The sequence below is a fragment of the Leptidea sinapis genome, chromosome 3 (assembly GCF_905404315.1).
Source record: "Leptidea sinapis chromosome 3, ilLepSina1.1, whole genome shotgun sequence".
NCBI lineage: Eukaryota > Metazoa > Arthropoda > Insecta > Lepidoptera > Pieridae > Leptidea > Leptidea sinapis.
In genome coordinates this window covers 6,012,062-6,035,799 of record NC_066267.1, presented here as the reverse complement: position 1 = coordinate 6,035,799, position 23,738 = coordinate 6,012,062, and the positions used below count along the sequence as shown (strand labels likewise).

The 23,738-nt window shown below is 36.4% G+C and overlaps 2 protein-coding genes across 3 annotated transcripts in view; one reads left to right on the top strand and one right to left on the bottom strand.

The window, feature by feature from the left end:
- LOC126979378 (FERM, ARHGEF and pleckstrin domain-containing protein 1) overlaps nt 1-8,942 on the top strand; it is a 120,649-nt gene extending 111,707 nt beyond the window's left edge. For both annotated transcript variants that reach the window (XM_050828633.1, XM_050828632.1), the window contains 3 exons: nt 1,515-1,657; nt 2,689-2,805; nt 3,131-8,942. In XM_050828633.1, the coding sequence (XP_050684590.1) occupies nt 1,515-1,657; nt 2,689-2,805; nt 3,131-3,179 (309 nt within the window). In that variant the 3' untranslated portion in view covers nt 3,180-8,942. The remainder of the gene's footprint in view (nt 1-1,514; nt 1,658-2,688; nt 2,806-3,130) is intronic.
- A 1,862-nt stretch (nt 8,943-10,804) lies between these two features.
- Nucleotides 10,805-23,738, bottom strand: part of LOC126979377 (adenylyl cyclase 78C-like) — a 109,367-nt gene continuing 96,433 nt past the window's right edge. The window contains exons 19-27 of the mRNA XM_050828631.1: nt 23,323-23,595; nt 22,422-22,656; nt 22,100-22,220; nt 20,451-20,561; nt 19,836-19,946; nt 18,290-18,435; nt 16,715-16,925; nt 15,851-15,974; nt 10,805-14,758 (exon numbers count right to left, since the gene is read on the bottom strand). Coding sequence (XP_050684588.1) covers nt 14,380-14,758; nt 15,851-15,974; nt 16,715-16,925; nt 18,290-18,435; nt 19,836-19,946; nt 20,451-20,561; nt 22,100-22,220; nt 22,422-22,656; nt 23,323-23,595 — 1,711 coding nt within the window. The 3' untranslated portion in view covers nt 10,805-14,379. The remainder of the gene's footprint in view (nt 14,759-15,850; nt 15,975-16,714; nt 16,926-18,289; nt 18,436-19,835; nt 19,947-20,450; nt 20,562-22,099; nt 22,221-22,421; nt 22,657-23,322; nt 23,596-23,738) is intronic.

Sequence of the window (23,738 nt, the reverse complement as noted above, 5' to 3'; positions counted from 1 at the left end):
AGTCTCTTGCTGTTAGACAGCAGCAGAATATAAGTTTAGTGTGCGTGTATTGCTCAAAGTAGAGGTTAGTAAGTAGTTTCTAAGTTCAATTTTTTCCCTCTGTTTTCACAGCTGTTTTATTTTGTCTAGACTTATAAATAATCTAAGCTTTTACTTATTATTTTGAAACTGTACCGGTGTCGTAGAGAGGCTCTATTCTTTACCTATATAAGTACATTTACTGATTCCTGACGTCGAATTCCACCTTCGCACAACACGCCACAAATTAGGATATCATCCCCTACATCCGGATGTGTGGTGTTCCTCCACAGTGTGGTTTTCAAGGAACTTTTATCCACGTACAACCAAGCTGTGGAACGAGCTTCCTTGTGCGGTGTTACCAGGACGATACGACATGGGTATCTTTAAAAAAAGTGCGTACTCTTTCTAAAAGGCCGGCATCGCTCCTGGTGTTGCAATAGAATGTGGGTGGCGGTGATCACTTAACATCAGGTGACCCGTACGCTCGTTTGTCTTCCTCTTCCATTAAAAATCATAATAGCGAATGGAAGTGATGGCTGGTCTATGTATTCACTTAAATTTTAATGAATATACCTCACAAAAACGAGTACGATTGAGTGTTTAATGGTATCTACTTGTGCGACTATCACTTTTCACGCAGTTTCTTTCTCCATCAATTTCGATCTAATAAATCTGGGAAGACATGACAACCGGCCTATTATATATTCAGAACAATGGTTTTAAAGTATGTAGATATAATGGACCTATAAAGACCAGTCTATCATAATTAATAAAATTGCAATAAAATAATGAAGTGGTATTTACCATTGCCATACAAACAGCATAAAAATTGCGTACTTTACGCAAACATAAATAACGTTACGCACATGTCTAAATTACGCCCATCTTTTCATGTTAAAGCTTATTGTATTTTTCACTTTATAAGTACTATTGTAGAACAGGTAAAACAGATTGAAAAAAAAAAAATTCCTAATTTCTATTACTAGGCGTGTCGCCGCTTGTCGCTCATCGCTCCCACCCTTTAAGTCGCGCATTATGCACTCAAATAAATCATACAAAATTCAATTGAATCACCGCGATGCAAGCATGACAGAATTGTGGGTTTCGCAGTGGATATTTATTTTAGGTTTTGTAGTTGTTGCTACATTTTTAAAACTTAAGAGATATTCGTCATTATAGTACCTCCACGATCGATTCACGCGTCTTACTTTTTGTATTACAAACAATAATAGTACGACACGGCATGATGACACTTTTTATCGTAGCTCCGTTCCCAATGCACTCTAAACACGAGCTACAAACAGTGAACGGATGACGGGTTTAAGTATGATTGTTTAATCATAGGAACGGCGCGGCTATTACGTCATCATTAATTACCCTTCTAGCCTTTTTTACCTATTCCGTGGGTACTATAAGACGTTCTAATCGAATATGTATTCACAGATCGGACTCTAGTTGTTTGAGGGTAGTTGTAAAACATAAGCATTGTACAGACGCAGCTGTCGGGGTACCTGCTGCGCAAGTTCAAGAACTCTCACGGCTGGCAGAAGCTGTGGGTGGTGTTCGCGATGTACACATTGTTCTTCTACAAGAGCTGGCAGGACCCCGCGCCGCTCGCCTCCTTGCCGCTGCTCGGGTAACTAAACACTTTCATGTTGTATTCATCTTCTTACTACTATCTACCCTTTCTTGTCGTGAGTTCGTGCAGAATGGGATGTCGCTATGCCAACTTAATGGCTGGCCCTGCATGTTTCACTATGACAACTCTCTCTATTATCCCTACTTAAACATTTTATTGAGATAAAATCTTTTGTTGCGATTGTAACGGGCAACTACTAGTATAATAATTTATGACATACAGGGTTAGGTGATGGGGGTGACATGAAAGAGGTAACTATTCGCGATAATTTTAACCCTCATATGCAAAAGTGTACCATTTTTGAGAGAGAAACAGGCTTTTTAGCTTTTTTAAAATAAGTTAAATTTGCAACATCAAAGATTTATTTAAAAATAATCAATTTATCATTTATTTCAATAATTAAACACTACTTATTAGTCAACATTAAAACACCGACTAACCAAATTGAAAAATGGAAAAAAATAAACGATAATATTACTTTAAAAAAACATTCCAGATTTTTTCACTTAATGTCTGTAAAACAAAAGAAACGTTATCAAACTTACCTTGTTTGATTATTTCAAAAACATGGACGTTTTCTTAGCTCTCTTATAATAATGCATGACAACTATTAACTTATTTCAAAGAAATTGAAAAAAAAAAATGGTCATATAAAAAATGGAAGAAAGTTGCCTCTCATCATCATCATTTCAGCCAGAAAACTTCTACTGCTAAATAAAGGCCTCCTCCAAAGATCGCCATGATGATCGGTCCTGCTCTCATCCAACGTGTCCCGGCGATCTTGACCAAATCGTCCGACTCGTGAGTGGGCACGAACACTACGTCTTTCGGTACGTGGTCGCCATTCGAGGACCTTACTGGCCCAATGGCCATTTGTCTTTCGAGCTATGTGCCATGCCCACTGCCACTTCATTTTCGCAACCAACTGAATTTGGTTCTCCTATGGATCTCCTTATTTCTGATTCTGAAGTTGCCTCTGCATATACAAATAGATTCAATATTGGTGTGTTACTATTTGCTCTGTGCAGGTACAGCGTGAGCGCGCCGAGTCCCGGCGATGGTATAGAGAAGGAGTACGTGTTCAAGCTGCAGTACAAGACCCACGTGTACTTCTTTCGCGCCGACAGCCACTTCACGTACAACAGGTGCGTCTCATGTATCTGTACTGTTCACTATTGTTTAGCAAGTAGAACTGTGCCCGGGGACGTCCGCTCCGAACCAATGAACGATCGGAACTGCTCCACCAGCCTAGCGAAACTACAACCACAAATCCCAACGATAATAAAAGAAGTTTTCACATCAAAAAACACATTGGGAACGAGCTGTCATATATATTGTATTAATTCTTAAATTCAATTTACCTTATAACATTGTTATATGTAAGAATACCTATGTATTCTAAAAATAATTAAAACCTTAATAATAAATATATATTTTTTTGTAAAAACTTATTTGAACTTTGCTTTTCAGATGGGTCGACTTTCTGCAAACACCAATGCTGAAATCTCATCACAATTGATTTAGTCGGTACTATTTAACTAACAGTTATTCATTATTTATATTAAAACTATAATTAGTAATAAATCAATCAAATTATCATATCTTGACCAAATGTATATATAAATGACTAACAAGGTGCCATAACGTATTATTTTGATTGGTATTGAATGCATACAGGATTATTGTGTCTTTGTGAGAAGAGACTCACAATTCGATCATTGTATAAAATTATTGTAATTTGAGCGAACTAGTGCAACAACAAACAAAGATGAATGCAATCATATATTCCTTTATATAAGGGTTAATCTGGCGGCCACGTTTCCTTCTGCCCGCAGACCCGCCTTAACAGGTCGGTCACGAACAAATTTTCTTCTTTCTTTTGATTTTCCAAAATCGTTTTCTGTAATCATGCTTCTAACTTACTTCTGTTCCTAGTTTTTCAATTTGGAAAAATATTATTGACGTTCGAAGTCGAACTATTACTTGATATGTAGTTGCACTTGTTCAGAATATTCCATTTCCGTTAAATTAGAAAGCGATATATTTCTATTCCTAAAATCAACCAATATTTCCTATTTATAATTTTTTTCTTTCTATAATCACGTTTTAAGTAGTTTTATATTTTTTATAATACAAGATTTTATAACGATACGTCACTCGAAGGGTTAGCTCAGTTGGTTAGAGCACCGGCACGGAACGCCGGAGGTCGTGGGTTCGGGTCCCGCATCGTTCATAAAAAATTTTTTCAAATTTATTTTTGTATTTTATAATATATACTTACATAATTTATACGTCTAGATCTCTATCTAAGGCTCTCCTTATGCTAGACAACGGATGAAATCAAGCCAGGTTTATTACTTTAGTGTGTGTGAGAAGCTACGTTTTACACTCGCAATTTGTATATGACTTTGTGTTAGTGTGCGTGCACTGCTCAAAATAGAGGTTAGCTGTCAATCTCAAAGTTTCTAGACGTATAGATGATCTAAGAATACGTTATGTATATTTTATGTTTTCATTTGACTTGCCTGTATAGTAAATTAACTACATAATAAAATCGTCATAATAACAATTTGACTGAACGATAAAAGATAATATTATGGCTGTTGAAAGTAGTACAAATGATTATTAAGGTCATTCCATACAAGTATGATTCAAATTTATTTTAAGCTAAATATTGATAATTTACTGAGACAGTAAAATTATTATGATTACTCACCGAATAACTAAATATTCTTCGTAAATGGCTTTAGCTGTATAAATCTAAATAATAAGGTAATAAACATGTAGTAATTCTGGGATGACAGTCCAACATATTTATATATTTTTTTTTGCCTCCGGCTCAAAGGACCATTTATGGTGTACGTTTGTTGGCGTGAAAAGAAACTCACTGAACTGTTTTCATTTGTATATTTGGGCACTGGTACAAACTATTGTTGGTGACTAGTTAACATAGTTTAGCGCTCGAGATGAAGTGAGAGCGTTGACCGTTGGCATTACAATTTACAACGCATAAGTGATACCATATACAAATATTAATTACCAATATAATCATTGTGTTGGTGAAATCGCAACACACTTTACATTTATTGTAGTTGAAATGGTTTATAAAACAATGAAGCTGTTCATATTGATTTAAAATGGTGGTAATGAGTTACTTGCCACTTCTTCTTATATCTTTTCCGAAGTGGTGGTAGATGTAAAATGAATAGAAAACTTTTGAAATTTATAAGTGTTATTTCCTTGTCCTACCTTCTTGTCCATGAATAAAGTAGGTGAAGTTTATGGAAGAGTTCATATATCCGTTAGGCATATTGAAGTATACCATATTATCACTACACTCGTTGGTGGTCTGTTTAACGCGGTTATATCACTTCTAGTACTTTTTAATTTAGGTTTCTACGGCTATAACTTACATACACACAGTAAATGAAAAGTATACGAACACTTGTGTTTTGTTTAAAAAAATAATCGATTTTGTTTTTTGAAGCGAAACTTTTACGGACCTTCTGCCCGCTCGCCGCGAAGCCACAGCGTCAGAACTAACGTTACACGAGTGCGTCAGATTTAGTGCCGTTACACTCACGTTATATTTAGAAGTAAGCTTGAGTTTCTGCCGCGAAAAAGTAATGCGCAAGCATTAATTTGTTTCCGTTTCAAGGGCGCCGTAGCTAGTGTATTTAACGGGCTATTATAACATCTTGGGTGCCGCTCAGAATCTTGGGTTTATTCTAGGGTTGCCAACTATTATTATAAGAAATAGAGTATATCTGATTTCAAAGGAGGTAAAATAAAAAGAAGGAAATTCCAAAAAAGAGTATTATTTGTTTTATATATTTAAAAAGTTTTATTTGTACTTTTTGCAGTACATAACAATTTTCATGGTTTTAAAAAAAACGTGTAAAAAATAGTATTTTATGAAACCCCATTAGTGATAAAGAATTAAGAGTATGCCTACATCAGATAGAGTACAATACTCTATTTTAGAGTACGTGTGGCAACCCTAGTTCAATAAGGAATCCTTTGCGGCACTGCGTTCTGATGTAATGTTGTAAATCGGTTTAAGAAACCTAATTATTTTCCCTGAACACAAATCTCAGAAGCGACCAGCGATGTCGTCTCAATATGTAGCTGTAGTTAATATTTATATGTATAGAAAATATTTTATGTGCAAATTAAAATAATTAAAGTATTATTTAACTTTAATGAACTATGTATGCTTAATTGTAGTGTACACGAACCTGTTTGCATACGTTTTATGATTAGATAATTTATACATCTAGATAGCGCCTCGTTGTGTTAGGCATGACAACAGGCCAGTTTTATACTTTTACGTGATGACGGCTACCTCGTTACACTCGCGATACATCAGGAACTTTGTTTTATAGTGCATGTATTTGCTGAAAATAGAAGCTAACAATTCGCCGCTATTTTTCGCGACTTGTTCACAGCTGTCACAATCTATATGGACGTATGAATGATCTAAAGTGAAAAAAAAAATGCAATGGAAAAGACGTTAAGGAATTTGGCAGTTTAAGTTTGGAATGAAAGTGTAACGTACCTAAAATGTATTATTTATCTTTTTGCGATCATGTTATTAGTAATCCATTGTAAAATGCAAAAATATCTGCACGGAACTTGCATGTATTCTTTTCGATAATTTTCAAGTTCATATATTTTTATATAAATTTATTAATATGAATAGAATCAGATTATTAAATAATTGGCTCCACGAACGCACAGTAACGTGTTTGTAAAGCAAGTGAAAAAAAAAAATGAATTATTGTAAATTTATAACTGAATCTTGTTTTATTTAATGGATTGTTATTTATTGTGAAGATCGGTCTACTCGTGAAATTAACATCGTAATGCTATTGTTTTTGGGTAATGGCTCAGGCTCGGATGAAGTATATTAGTAATTATTTGGCTTTAGCTGGCGGCGGCCATTTTGGTTTAGCATACAACGGGAACATTATTTTGTGATTTTTTTTTCAAAGAAATCGTAAGATAATATTTATAACGTGTCGTTTAGCAATTTCTCGTACAATTCTGAAAGAACGGCGACATTCACAGCACGAATCTATCATAAATCACGTTTTTTGTTTACAATAACGAAGCTTGTTTATCCAGAAACCCGTGACATAAACCGCATAGTCATACCTCGAGTATTATAAACACTAGTGGGTATCACGTTTCAAGTGGCCGGCGCCGGGTTTGGCGCCAAAAAAGCTCGGCAAGTGGCTTCTGCGAGCGCGCGGTATGTATTGGCATATCAGAGGAAGTAAACAACTAAGCTAAGTAAACAACAGATTGTGGGTTCGAATCCCGCATTGTTCATAAAATTTTGTTTTTCAATTTATGTTTGTGTATTAATCCTAGAAGTGAGGGTTATCACTTTTAAAAACATAACAATATGTTTAAGAATATTAGAAATATATTTTTCATTTTATGTTTGTAACTGTTTAACACATAATAAATACTACTTTATATACAGGTGGTAAGTGACCCTGAAGTTGATGTTCCGGGTTCGAATCCCGATAGGTGCAAACATTTATATGATGTATTTGTATTTGTGTAATTATATCGTATCAAATATATTATTGTCTTGCACATAGTACAGTTTGGAGCTAGACAATTTGTGTAAAAGTGTGTCAAGATCAAAATATAACTTTTTATTGTAAGCCTAAGCAATTTTATAAATAATACATTATGTTAATCCTTAATTCAAAATACCATTTTGATAGACTAGTATTTTGACTCAACAAAGATCTTTTTTGTTTCGATGTTCGGTTTTATGAGTAGACCACTATAGTTAGCTAGACGTCCATAGACAATAGTAGATCATATAGCGATTTATTCGACTGTGTATTGAATCATAGTTGTACACCGTAGCGTTACAATAGCGACATTAATTAAAGACACGGGTAGAAATACTTAACCGTAATGATAAAAAAATGTTCAAAAATAAAATACATAATTCACCTTAACAAATCAATTTTCTATAATATCATTTTGGAACAACCTGTAAGATATCTAGTAGCCGCGCGCTAGCGTTGCCAATGACACCTGCTTCTTGCGGTCTTACGGCCGGTCCCAATATTCAGTCTATCTCCGGTTGTGGCCTACTTGAGATAAAAATCGTAACTATCGGACTTTTCTATTCCAACTTATCGACGGTAACTCACCTTGTCCGTACACGCTGTCTGTCAATGGGAGGACGTATAGCTTACCATGGATAGAAGTTTGAATGGAAATTGCAATTCATGCGTCCCAATATACGCCGATAAGATTGACTTATCGGGTATATTGGGACAGCTTCAGATTGAGAGCTACTTACTGACAATAAAAGGTAGTAATTTTTCTCTATCTGTAGATAGATATTGGGAACGGCCGCTATGCGACCATGTAAGGATGATTAAAATTTTGTTTCCTAAATATATAATTTGTACAAACAAACTTAGCAGTTAGAGCTCAGCCATGTACTCTTAGATTGTTGTCATAGTGTAGACTACATATCTACTTTCCATCAGAATAGCTATTTTGTGGAATAAGGCACCAGATATGTCTGTTTCACATAAACCTACTGTCTGTATGTGCCTAGTTTATTAAATAAGTCCTAGCATTATCAACTTACCAACTTTTTATATACACATACCAAAGTAATAACCAGGGAGCGTACATATCACGCCGATTACAGGCGTCGCCATGTATGGCTGTAGGATGGAAAAAACGAATTGTTGGTTTTCATGACCATCTCTTCATTTAACTATGCGTGTTATTTAGAGATAAATTTATTAGTTATAATTTATAAGTAACGCATTTTGTTTCCATCCCATTAAATACTTATTTTTTATATTTCAGAAACTATTATGTTAGAATCAAACGTTGATAGACTATCAGTCACTACGTTTTTTGAAAAATCCTGTGGGTTTATATTAATACGTCGTTATGACGAAACGGGCATGAAATGTACGCTCTTAATATTTGTACCTAGTGGTTGTGAAATATGTTTTGTAGTAGGTATTATAAATATGTAGTACATGGTTTGAGACAAAATAAACTCAACTATTTATTTATTTTTTATTTGAATTTCTATTACTTACGATTTTTTTTTACGATTAAGGTTGTATAGCTCTACCAGTGTGTTCATTTATTGTCGCCATTATAGCGCCATTCTGTATATGAGAATTGTTACTGGACAATTGTAGTATTTATTATTAAGCTCTGGCTATCACAAAGGGCGGTTTATAACAGTAGGGTTTCAAGCAATACATTTTTCAGTAAATACTTGTTTTACTTGTTTCCTGTCACCATATTAGAGGTTAGAGTATAATGTATACTTGGACAACTTTGAAAATGTAAACAAACAAAAACAGATTTTTTCTAGGGCTGTCATCACGGAGTATTTTACAATAATCCAAAGATGAACAATCTAACTTAAACTTCGTGTGCAATATTCATTTACCAATGGGAGGCTCCTTAGCACATGATGCTGGCTAGATTATGGATACCACAACGGCGCTGCCGTGAAGCAGTAATGTGTAAGCATTATTGTGTTTAGGTCTGAAGAACGCTGTAGCTAGTGATATTACTGGGCAAATGTGACAACATCTTATGTCTCAAGTAGACGATCGCGGTTGTAGTGCCGCTGAATTTTTGGGGTTTTTAAAGAATCCTAAGCGGCACTGCATTGTAATGGGCAGGGTGTATCAATTGCCATTAGCTGGACGTCCTGCTCATCTCGTCCCTTATTGTCATAAAAAATTTCTTACTAATTATAATCTTATGATAAATACTGAACAATTATGAGGATGGGTACTGGGTCTTCCAGGCCGATTTCTGCCTCGGCGACTGTTACTCGGACTTTCAAAAACATTATATAATTTATATCAGTTAGGTAATGATTATATCTTACCTTTGGTGTGATCTCTGGTTAGCGTATCCGACTTTCTTTAAAAGGACCGAGTGCATTTGTGGAACGTGAGTACCCCACCAACATTCATAATTGAATGTTATGGCCGCAGGTAGACGGGCCTTAATTTCGTCACGTTTTCTTCAAAGATGTTAACCTGCTGGTGTATGAGACGTGGCCGTTCAGGTCGCTCTGTCGCTTTCATCTCCCACTGAGAGGGGTCTATATTGTACCTTTTTGTGTCTTTTTAAAACATCCTTGTAACCTAGGTGCCACCATGTTTGCCTTTAGCGCATCGGAGTTCTGATAAGAAGAATTTGTTTTCTCTCAATCTGTGACATATATTATACCATACTTTATATTCACTATGGGGATTTGTTATCAACATTCATTTCATTAATTTCTTTATAATTATTGCTAGCAGGCATAAGATGTAATGCCATTTCTGTTAAAGCTCTTCTTTGTGGTTGTTAAAGTTCTAATGCCCATCCAGGTGAAACATTCGCTTGGCAAACAGTTGTTTGTTCTGCGTGTGTGTTAATATACGTGTAGTAAATACTTTATAGGTAAGTGTTAAGCTGTTAGATATTGGGTCCCCTTTAGTGGGTACTAAATAGGCTGTTTTTTCTTTTTTTCATGGATGAAGAGGTACAGCTGGTCACCTGATGTTAATTGATCAGCACCCCCACGTTCTCTTGCAACACCAGAGGAATCGCAGAAGCCGGCCTTTAAGGAAGGTGTACGCGCTTTTTTGATACCCATGTCGTATCGCCCCGGAAACACTGCACAAAGAAGCTCATTCCATAGCTTTGTAGTATGTGGAAGTAAGCTCCTTGAAAACCGCACTGTGGAGGACCGCCACACAACCAGATGGTGGGGATGATATCTAAATTTGTGGCGTGTCGTGCGAAGGTGTAATTTGGCGGCAGGAATCAGGTCAAACAGTTCTTTGGAACACTTCCCATGATAATACACAACATGATAAGACACGCAATGAAGCGACGTCTCTAAGGAACGCCAAGTAATCTAGCTGTTCATAGAGGTTAGGTTCGAGCATCACTCAGTAATAACCCGGGTTATGTCATACCAGAGATGTCAACAATACTCCATGTGGGGTTGGACTTGGGTTCGAGCAATAACCTAGAATATTACCTAAATAGGTAATATTGTAGGTTCTATAGCGGCAACATTTCAGGCGGAATCTAGTGAATAAATAAAACAACGTCATCTCATCATTAATGCATTATATTGCACATCTAACTACGATTTAATAAAATATTGTTATACAAATAGTATGACACAGAACATCAATATAAAATACAATAAGATCCAAATTGACTATCAATTGCTACGTCTATGAATCTTTTCATAATGCTACATTGAGATCAGTTTTGCTTAGGGTTGCCATTAAGTAATTTGAATAATCCCGACATTTTTGATAAAAATGACATATTCTTTAATAAATGTCCGGACTGTTGATCTTGTTTAAATTTTGATTCTAAAAGTCCGGAAATATCCGGACGGATGGTAGCCCTGGTTTCAATTACTTAATTAACAGAGACCATCCTTAACATTTCAAAATATATATATACAGATGGCACGGTATTCTACTTAATTTTGTTCTTATAAAACTTAATTTCTCATAATGAGGATTTTTATGGCAAAACAAAAATACAATTTCGTTTCATATAGATTAGCGCGCGCCATTGAGGAAACGAGCGCTGTTGTATGGTGACTTCTGTAGTTTTTGTTCATTTATCAATAACTAGAATTTTTTTTCAAATAATGTTGCTTCAGTGTCTAGAAAATTAAATTCCCTATAGGTACAATTGAGTAAATTTTATTCCAAAATAATTATCCAGCTAGGAGTTAGGTAGCTCTACACAAAAATTGAAATACAAAACATTCAAAACTTTTATATACTTTTTTATATTATAGTAATACTTCGTTCGTTAGTTTAGTTAGTTTAAAAACTTTAGTTTTAAAAAATATAATTATTTTCGTTTAATGTCCTATAGAATCCTCATAAGACAATCGTCACTTGAATCATTATGATAAGCGAGCCATGGCTGCATTCCGGATTTAAGGCGGTGGTCCAAGTTACAAGATAGTGGTTGTCGGTACAAGAAGGTGATATAGCAGTCTCTATAAAGATCTTGAGTGAAGTTGTCTAGCCTGTTAGAGATAACAGTTCTCAGAAATCTGTTTTAATTTGAAGGATATTAATACTTGGGTATAAAGGTACCTACTACTTTTTTTTACTTACGTAAACGTTACGTTAATATAACAAACAATACTTTCTTGACGAGTTTGTTTCATTTTGTTTATTAGTTTCTCGTTATTCACATTTTACACTTTATCTGTTTTGTATAAGTTTCTACCAGTGACTTTGTATGTAATAATAAATTTGTGAGTCATACTGGTTAGTGATATACCCGTAATCTCACTGGCAGATCTATCATAATAATTTCAGTAAATTTCAAATTTCGAGACAGAGACCAGTATAAGTACTGGGTTCTATCAGCGGATTGTATTTTATGACTAAAATACCTAATTTATATACAAATGAAACATCAATAAAGAGCTTTAGAATTATCATAAATTATAAACTCATTTGCCAAAAAAACGGGTTGTTTAAATTTTTTGCGTCCCTTTAGAAAATATCAAAAGAGGTTTTAATCATTTGAGAATATTACTGGCACATTTATGAAGTGTTGTGGTGCATAAAAAAGTTTATTCCAAATTCAAATTTAAGACAGTCTGACTTTAACACAAAAATTGCAGTTAATTGCGTATCGTGGCGGGAATCGTTGATAGTTAGCATTAACTCTAACGGCCGGAGTATATTCCACAAGAATACATAAATAAAAATAAAAAAAATAAGAAACAAGTAAGAATAGCACCGATAGCATACTCGGACGAACATAAGCTGTTATTTTAGCATGTGGGGGCCACACTCAGTATTAAACTTTTCCTTTTTTTATGTTAAAAAAAATATTTTAACAAAAAACAACCGACTTCAAAAATTCCAAAACAATAGATATAATATGCATTAAAAAGTATAAAAATAATTGCGTAGTTTTATAGTTACAATCTTATTAATTAATCTAATTCTACTTACGATTATTGTTATTTTTGGAATCGGAGTCCTTCCGCCGCGACCCTCTCTCGCCTCTCGCCTCCTCACGACTCAAGCACATCTCACCTATAACTATGTATGTAGTAACAAACCTATCTTGGATGACACCGACTCCAAAAATTACAATAATCGTAACTAGAATAAGATTAATTAATTAAATTGTATAAAAATACGCAATTATTTTTATACTTTTTAGTGCATATTATATCTATTGTTTGGGAACAGTGTTTTTGTAGTCGGTTGTTTTTTTGTTAAAATATTTTTTATTTTTTGAGTTTTAGTGAATTTGAAGTACACTAACTAACAATTTATCTAAATATTTGCAGATTGGGAGTTGATAAAAAATTGAAGAGTTCCGTTTCTTTGTCATGGATTCCGTAATCAGAACCTAACCAAAATATCTTGAAGTATATATCCTTTCCAATATAAAAAGAATCATCGAAATCGGTTGGCGCGATATTTAGTTATTCGTTAATTTATCTTTCAATTTGCTATACGTATGTATAGCAAAGTTAAGACTTTTATCGTTTTCTCATGGATGCCATTGTCAGATCTGGACCAAATTGTATCACACAACGGGAAGCACCAGCTTTCAAATAAAAAAAGAATTATCAAAATCGGTTCATCCAGTCGAATGTTTTGAAGTAACAAATAAAATCCGACGAATTGAGAACCTCCTCCTTTTTTGAAGTCGGTTAAAAAACTTAAATTTTTAGCCTGCTTTTTTATTTAATGATGACGTATCTATATACGTAACTAACTGTTTTAGATTCTAGGATAATTTTTCATTAATTCTATCGAAATGTAGTGAAGAAATTGACAAAAACTACTTTTTGCTTATTTATTTAGAGTATTATGGTAGTACAAGCTTCTTAGAATTATAAAATAATCTGAAGATGACAGTGAAAAAGTGAACTGGTTATTTACCTGGTGCCCGTTCTTTTTGCAAAAGAGTGTATTATTGTAGTGCAAAAAAAAACTAAAGCATAATTTACTGATATATCTACATTATTATATACAATCCCTTAAGTGGAAGACTATTTTAGCGCATTAAGACATCCCCTTATAAACTTAACTAAAAAAGACTATAAAAACTTTGGCAACAAACTACATACTAAAAAGGAACAAATATCTTAACACACCTAGAACTTACAAATATTGATGAATAACAATTGTGCTTCGCATTATAATAATTATGAATTGTGCGAGTTAACTAATTAAGTACTATATCTAATTGTCTTTGACTTAAATGAATTAATAACTCTTCTTAAAAATTGTTTACAAAAAAACTAGTACCTAAGTATGATAAAACTATTAATAAAATGATTAATACAAACATCAATGGTACGAACAAAATAAAACATTAAATATAAAAACTTTTGGTTAATAAATAAAGCTGATTTACGTAAATGCTAAGGTTGACTTAACTAATAAATAATGTATAAGTACTTTTTTTTAGTATAGATAGGTCACTACTAGCAATACATAATAGACAAACTATTTAAGTACTATCTTACACCTACTGAACGTAACCGTTTCCTTGATTGACATACAAGGGTTTATTGTAGTACAATGATTTCCTTATCAAGAAATTGTTCATACCTTATCTTGTTGTACCTACCTTATGGTAAAGCAGTTATCTGAGTGAAATTACAATTAATCAATATAATACTACATACGAGTTGTAATTGGCGCGTCTCCATTTTCCCTTTCATTTAATTCTTTTCTCCTCTCCTTATTCCTAGCTCTGAAGAACGAGCCGGTTGTGACTGACCGAAACCGGAAAGAACCGGGTGCGCCATTCGATAATCCTTTATCATCTGGTTTTGGCAGTCTGGTAGGCCGGGTTCGGTAGGAGAAGCTGGCGGCTTTAAGCCGCGCGCCTATGCCGAGTTTGGCGGTGGTGAACATTTTGTCGGGGAACACGTGAGGAATTGTGGGGGTGTGAGGAGCCGAGATGCTGCCTAGCATAGATGGTGCCATGTCCGGTCTGCGCGCGACCATGCTGCCGGAGTGCGGCCGGATTGCCAGCTCTACGTCATTGCCATTCCTGTTTTCATATGCATTTTATTAGGATTTATTTTGAATTATTACTGGTAATGAAATTAAGTGCGGGTTGTATTGACGTACTTTAAACAACAAGACTCACAATCGCCTATTAAAAGGTAATCATAAACGTCCAAGCGATGTTGAACATACGTATACATTAAATTATACATATAACATTAAAATATTCATTCATGTTAACACCTTATTTCGTGGCAGTATTGTTCAAAGTCTGTTGTATACGCTCATAAGAAGCGAAAGAGACGGACGTCTTTTCATTTAAAGAGACGAATGTCTCTTTCGCACATTTCGTTATTTAGCAAATGATTAAAAATGCCAAGTTAGCAACGTAATTTTGTTAATTTTAAGTGACACGTACCTCAAAAACGATACTCCATCCTTTTTAAGTTTGGATATGCTGTTATTTGGACAGTTTTTCGCTGAACACTCTCATTCAGATTTTTTTTTGCGTGACTGTAAGACTGTAAGGTGCTTTTTGTTCGTCAATGGCGGGATACTTTATTTTAGTGTAAAACCACGTGATTGGGAATGCTCATAGTAATCAATCTGAGTTTTAATGAATAAAGGTATAAGCAGATGTTCAATTAGAACGGACTTTAACGATAATGATGGCTTGATTAAACATAGCTCTACGAGACCACGATGCAAAGTACTGTACATTTCAAAAATATATCACTTCATTCATTGACCGATCAACCAATCGGAAATACACACACGCACACACACACACTCAAGCCTGTTACCCGTCGGGGTAGACAAAGACAACACAATGCCAATTGATTTTATCCTTACAAACCTCACGCGCTTTTTCTACATTCATTACTCTTTTCATACATGCACGCCGCTTCTGGGTGCTTCGGACCTTTCCTTTTTTCTAGAGGTCTCCCGCGACTAACTTGCACACTCACACTTGCCTCATTTGATAAGTCATTCTTTCTTCACTCATTCGCTCAAGTGTCGAAACCATTTCAGCATTCCTTTCTCAATCCTTGCCATAAAAATTTAAAATATATATGATTGTCTATTAGAGGATATTATTAATATTAATGATAGGAGCAAAATGAGCGTCACTTACGACGTGGTGTGTTCGTGCCTGGTGTGCGCCCGCCTGAGGTTCGGTAGTCGTCCGCTGAACGCTCTGGTTGCTCGTCGCCGCACGACGTCCGCGTTTGTGCCCGCTCCCTCCACGTCACTGCCCGCTGTATTCACAATAAGCGTCTTTTTATGCTGTGCATTGATATATCATCATGCAAATTTATTTAGCATAATCTATCGTATTTGGTTGTAGTTAATTGCAATACTCAGAAAAAAAAAATAAGTTTTATCGCAACTCATGAAATTTGGTATTCGGTGTCGAGCGGGTGCGTGTAGATGCGGCGCCGAGCCTGCAGCATGCTGTACACTAGCGACACAAGCGAGTGGACACTCGCGTCACTGTACTCACGCTGGGTGTCGAGCGGGTGCGTGTAGATGCGGCGCCGAGCCTGCAGCATGCTGTACACTAGCGACACAAGCGAGTGGACACTCGCGTCACTGTACTCACGCTGGGTGTCGAGCGGGTGCGTGTAGATGCGGCGCCGAGCCTGCAGCATGCTGTACACTAGCGACACAAGCGAGTGGACACTCGCGTCACTGTACTCACGCTGGGTGTCGAGCGGGTGCGTGTAGATGCGGCGCCGAGCCTGCAGCATGCTGTACACTAGCGACACAAGCGAGTGGACACTCGCGTCACTGTACTCACGCTGGGTGTCGAGCGGGTGCGTGTAGATGCGGCGCCGAGCCTGCAGCATGCTGTACACTAGCGACACAAGCGAGTGGACACTCGCGTCACTGTACTCACGCTGGGTGTCGAGCGGGTGCGTGTAGATGCGGCGCCGAGCCTGCAGCATGCTGTACACTAGCGACACAAGCGAGTGGACACTCGCGTCACTGTACTCACGCTGGGTGTCGAGCGGGTGCGTGTAGATGCGGCGCCGAGCCTGCAGCATGCTGTACACTAGCGACACAAGCGAGCGCGCGGCGGGCGCGGCGTTGTTCGCAGACACTCGCGCGATGCGTGCTCGCGTCACCCACCACGTCTCCATGCGACCTTTGCCCTTCACTGCCACTGCACCGCGGGCCTCAACACCGTACCCACAGCGCTCTAGTATCTGTTCCAAAACAAGTGATGTTATTTTTCTACCAATAAAAAAGAACTAAACTTATAAACGGATACTTTACTCGTGGGTTGAGCAATGAGGTTAATAAAGATGAAAAAAATATGCGATGAGTATTTAATAATTTTAATAAACAACTTCATCAACATCTATTAATAAACCTTACTCCTAATTTAGTTTACAAATACTTACAAAACATAAATGGCTATAAAGGTGCAGAGTATGATGAGATTCATCCTTTATTATTAAAGAAATGTGCATAAGCATTATCCATTCCCATATTTATTATTTTACAAAAAACTATTACTTGAGGTGTGTTTCCTAAAATTTGGAAACAGGCATAAATTACCCCTAAAAATGGCGATACTTAACTAGTTACAAATTATCGAGGTATTTCTAAATTATCCTCACTAGCCAAAACACTGGAAAAAATTGTTACTGACCAATTAGCTGAAGCAGTTAAACATCACATTTCTCCACAACAACACAGCTTCTTTCGAGGTAGGAGTGTAGATACCAATTTAGTTTGTTTTACAGATCTTATTCTAAACACACTAGATGCTGGATGTCAAGTTGACGTTGTATATACAGACTTTTCCAAAGCATATGACAAAATAAATCATAACATCTTCATAATGAAATTATCTTCATTCGGTTTCGGTTCACACGGCGACCTTCTAAGGTGGATTAAATCATACATTAGTAATCGAAGTCAAGCAGTTGCATTAAGAGGTTAAATTTCAAATTTTCTTAATGTTACCTCCGGAGTTTCTCAGGGTTCTCATTTGGGTCCTTTACTTTTCTCTATATATAAACGATATTGATCACGTTTTTATGAATCTTGTCATTTGCTCTACGCTGATGACACAGTATTTTAAAATTATTACAAACTTAGTTAACTGTCTGCATTTAAAATATGATCTAAATTAATTAAATGATTATTACACGACAAATATTCACAACATGTACCTTCAAGAATTTCATGTCATCTCATTCACAAGGACATAGAATAAGATAATCTTCAATTAAGGTTTATTAATTAATCTAGGTAGTGTAAGTCTTTAAGGGGAAAGCAGAGATCTCGAGGAATTATTCTAGATTCTAAGATGCATTTTAATATACACATTAATAATATTATTAATAAAGCGTTTAAACTGCTCGGCTTTATATTTCTATCACAAAACCTTTCACTCAGCCTTTCACTTAAAATACTGTATTTCTCTAGTTCTTTTACTAGTCTTTTTTTGTGCTTGCATATAAATTAGCGCAGCATGTCTTCTGATGTTTAGGTACACGTTCCAAAAATTCAATCAGCCTCTCTCTGTTCAAGAGCACGCATGTTTTGACGTTTGGGTTACCTGTTTAGTGTATTTGGTGACCTGGATCCTGTCCATAGCGCCGGTGGACTCCATACGAGAAGCCTCGTTGACGGTGTTGCCCCAGATGTCGTAAACAGGCTTGCGAGCGCCGATCACACCACCCACCAGTGGACCGCAACTAATGCCTGAAAATATGCATAAGTTGATAATCTTGCCGTTAATGGGTTGCTGTCTTTTTTATGGAAGGGATGAGGAGGAGGACAAAAGATCACCGCCACCCACATTCTCTTGCAACACAAGACGAATAACAGGTGCGTTGCCGGTCTTTGAGAAAACTACGCGCTTTTTTTGAACACAAACAACAGAAAGACCGCACAAACAGCAACCTCATTCCGCAGCATTCACGTGGAAGAAAGTTGAATGAAAACCGCACTGTGGAGGAACGCTACACATGCAGATGGTGGGGATGATATCCGATTGTGGCGTGTCGTGCGAAGATGGAATTCGGGGGCAGGAATCAGGTGAAACAGCTCTTCGGAACTCTTTCCGTGATAAATGCGAAGACACACAATGAAGCGACATCCCTACGCAATACCAAGTGATCTAGCCGATGACTGATGAGTTATTACCTCTTGCTTTACGTTTACCACGTTTATTTGCGTACATTGATGATTTAAACGAAGATAAAGCAGGGTCTCTAATCTAACCTTTCCATTTTTCCTACTTACGTTTTTTTGAACCTTGTCCAATTTAGCCCCTTTCCGCGACTTTCTGAAGAGAGGACTCGATAGAATGGCCTGGCCATGGCCTTCTGGCAATGTATGTTATAGGTGACCAACTTATCATTGATATGCAGAAGATTTTTTTTTTTTTTTTTTCATTTTTTAAATTTACCTCTTTTTTTAAGTGCAAACTTTCACTGGCCAAGCTCTAGCGACATGAAGAATTCAGAAGTGTTAGTTAATCGTTTCATATGATCTTATACTATATTGAGTGTGCTTCGTTCTTATTATCCTTATAAGGTCGAGGTTATACTGGAACATCACCGTTCATTATGAACTTTTACCACCAGGCAAATAAATCATTCGGACTCTTTGCATCATTGCAAATTGTTGTTGGGACTCGAGAAGAAAATGCCGAATTTAGATATATCGAGCCACTCAGCAAATATTGAGATGGTTTGGTTGGGACCTAATATATCCAGAAATTCCCACTGATCCTTATAACCTCTTAGATTTTCACATGTTTCAGTCTCGCTGTCATTAGGGCATTCAAGAAAGGACTGTCAAAAAATTCTTATAGTTCTTATTTCTATACAATGAGATCATTTCACCTGCAGCATGTGAATAAAAGAAAAAAGTGACAAAAAGTAGGTATTATCGTGAAATTAACTATTTAAGGTTTCGTATTCACTAGCTATCATGTCTGTCTGCGGTCGATAAGTCGCGAGGGCTAGTGATTTCTGAGATTTTAAAGCAACCGCTTGCTATCGTACGTAGAGAGCGAACAGTGGCCGCCGACAAGGCCGCGATCGGTCGCTGAGTGCGTTGGTACTCTTATACTTTAAATTTCAACGTAACCTCACCAACTCTTAGGCGAAACTTGTTGAAGCTGTGCTTGTTGATCTCGTCTAAAGACTCCCTCAGCGCGAACGCATAGTCGACCAGCGCGCACAAATGTTCGCAGTCGTCGTCGCCTTTCTGGAAAAAATTATCATTTCTATATCAGCATTTTTTTAGGACAATTAAGGACGAGACGAGCAGGACGTTCAGCTGTCACTCAAGATTATTAAAAACCCAAAAATTCTGAACGGCACTACTCTTGCGCTGGCCACCATGAGACTTTGAGTTGTTAAGTCTCTTTTGCCCAGAAATTTCACTAGCTACGGTGCACTTTAGCCCGAAACCCAATACTACTTACACATTACTACTTCACGGCAGAAAAAGGCGCCGCTGTGTCGCACCCATAATCTAGCCATAATATATTAAAGAACTGCAACTCTTTTGATATGGGCGGTATTTAGTGCTAGGACTGCTTAATTATCGGCATTATACTCTGGCCAATCCCAAAAAATTCATTGTCAAAGAATCTACAGTTAATCACTGTCTTTAACACAATGATCTTAAGCGAAAAAGAGACATCTGAATGAAAATTCAACTGACTTTTGATGATATCGACAGACTGTTATTAATACTCGTACTTGCCTTGTGATCAGGATTTAGTCCAGAAGCTGCCATGTAGGTTGCACCAATGGTCTTTATTTTCTCAATACTCTTAAACCGTGGCTGCATGAGGAGCTTGTCGAAGTCAACTGAAAGACATGAGGAGAATATTATTTGTACAAGTACCCTGTTATTCGAATTGTATCACAATATGGTTCATACATATATTATTGTTTTATTCTCGTCTTCCTACTTTTGCCTCCCTTGGTGCGGTATATACGGGCTTTATAGGTATATTTATTTTGGTATCTTTTAAACTCCTTACTATTTTGATGATTGAGCATTACTAAAAAAATTTATTACCTAAGTATATAATTTTAGTTACATATTCCAATTATGTCATAAATTGCTATTTTTTTTTTTCATTTATAGAATGGAAGGAAACACAACCTGGCAATCAATTATTTGAAGAATGACTATTAACTGCTGCAAGATTTAACAAAGAACCGAAAAAAGTAGGTATGGAGCAAAATGCATGTTTTGAAACTCTCCATACGCTTGGTATTAGTAAAATGTTTGTGTACCGGGCTATTGATAATTACAATGAGACCTCCTCTGTTTGTGACAGATAAAGATCTGGCCGTTCACGTAGTGTTCGTACAAAAAAGGTGATCAAAGCAATAAGGGTAAGAATTCGAAGAAATCCTGTCCGAAAGCAAAAGATCTTTTTAGAAAAGCAAATTATCTCGGGAGATGAAGATAACACTTAGAACCATGTCACTTATTTAAAAGATGACTTAGGATTCGCAGCTTTTAAGAGAAGCACTGGTCATTTCTTAACTGATTATTTAAAAAAGAATAGGGTGGTAAAATCGAAACAAATACTGAAGCGTTACGCAAAGGGAGGTCACAGAAAATTTTTGTTTACGGATGAGATTTTTTTTACAATTTAGCAACATTTTAACAAACAAAATGACCGTTTTTATGCTAAAAGCTCTAAGGAAGCCTCCCAATTAGTCGACAGAGTGCAACTTGGGCCCTATCTGACTTTAGTGATGGTTTGGTAGTAATAAATATGAAGGAGTGATACTTTTGTGAAAAAGTTAGCAAACATCGGTACAAGTGTATCAAGGATGGTATCCTTGAGAAGGTAGTGAAGCCCCTTAACAACACCATGTTCATTAACAAAGAATGGTCCTTCCAGCAAGACTCAGCTCCGGGTCATAAATCTCGGTCTACGTACTCGGTCTCGGTCGGTTGGAAACCAACGTTTCGTACTTCATCAGAGCTGAAGACTGGCCGACGTCTAGTCCCGATCTCAATTCGCTGGATTACGGCTCAATCCGTACGATTGGCAGTGAAGAATTTTCCGATGGAAAGAGTCGTGCTTCTATTGATAACTGGCCTCAATGTTTTAAACGTTGTTAAGGACTGTATTGCAGCCAATGCAACACTTCGAATAAGCTTTTTATATTTGAAATTGTTTTATATTTATGTATTAAACTGACAATAAAAAAGCTGTAAAAGTAATAAATGTTATTTGCAATAGAAAAATTCTGTTTTTCTTTGTTTCAGTATTTACGGCAACACTAGGTATTATCATGCTATAAAGCTAATGGTTCTCCCAGTTTTGGGAAAATTAGTAAATAAGTGCATGTATAGTCACAGTTTGAATTATGGACATTACAAATGATTTCGTTGAGCAGCCGCATGCAGTCGACCGCCTTCTGCTCGGAATAGAACTCGTGGAAGTTCGGGATCCCTGCAAACATCACGCCAACTTCGTCACGCCATTGCGAGTACAACTCCTGAAATAAACGATATTTATTCATATATATATTAGAAGTACAGAGAAGATAGAAGAGAAATTGTATTAAATTAAAGATAAATGATTAAAAACAATAATTATTACAAGTCCAAAAATCACAGTAGTTGTTTTTACAATTGCTGGAGTCATGATATTACAATGTCAGGCTTAAAAAATGGTAAGAAAAAGGTAACAAACATACATCGGGACATCGATCTTTGCATAGAAAGTGATTGACAGCGTGATCGGGCAAGATATGCTTAAGGAGGTATCGATTCATTCGTTGCGTTTCTTTCATCTCCCGCAGGTCTGTCTCCGCCTGCAGGTTCCAGAGAAAGTCCAGGCGTGACGTCACTTCCACCAGGCGGGCGTGGTACACCACGATGATCAGGAACATCAACATCAGGATCATCATTTGAACGTAGAATGGTAGCTGTCTGTAAAATATGTTAGCGGTCATTTCTATTTGTTGTGCTTATTCAAAACCATTATTAACGATTATGACATGATCAGTTGAGGAACTGAGCACCTCAGCAATCTAATCAGCTTGAAGAATATTGGGTTTTATGAAGAAAAAAATGTATTGTTAGTTAGTTAATGTAAAAAGTTAGTTTCAGAAAAAAAAATCTTACAGAAAATGTACAAAACAAGTGATTTGAAATTTAAAAACCATCTTAAAATACGTTTGTGTGGAATAGGTTACTGTTACATTTGCAAAATGAAAAATGGATTAATTTTATCAATTATGTATTGTCATCGGTCCTCAAAAAATCTAAGAAGTTTGAACGATATCTGGCCCTAGTGGGTCAAAATCGCGTCCAAATGAGTCGGTTTCAAACAATAAAATAGGTGAAGCTAAAATAAAAAGCAATAAATGATTTTCTTAATGATACCATAGAGTGAGAACGGAGCAAACACTCTCAAACTATTTAATTATGTATCATTATTGTAAGATATAACATATATTGTAACGAAATTTATTGATCTCAGGTCTGAGGCATACTATTTCGAATTGGTGATAGTTTTTGACGATTAATTAGTGATTTTGGATTCGATTTTGAATAAAAAAATTATAATTTGAATTAAAAAAATAAGGTACTCACGTGTTACTGTTAGTAGAATCAAAGTAGTACACATTGTAGTAGAAGTACAAAAGCACGGAGTAGAAGGCAACGCTAGCGATGGCCAGACACGTTTTGATGAGGTAGTACAGCTTAAGGATGGACGTGAGCGCGACGAGGCACAGGATCCAAGTAAACACCACGTACTCGGGACGATAGCACTCGCCCTGCCGCTCCTCACTGTCTGGTGATTCACTCTCTGACTCGTCTCCCAGGTGAGGAAATGATGGAGGGCAGATATATAATTTAGTTGTGCTAGAACAAGTTGAGTTATCCATTTCGGAAGTTCCATTATGAAATGAAAAAATATATCAATACCTCAGTTCCAAAGAGTAGCAATTCAGAAAAAGGTTACAAAAGAATAAAACGAGCTGTTCCTGTTTGAAATGGATGTATTC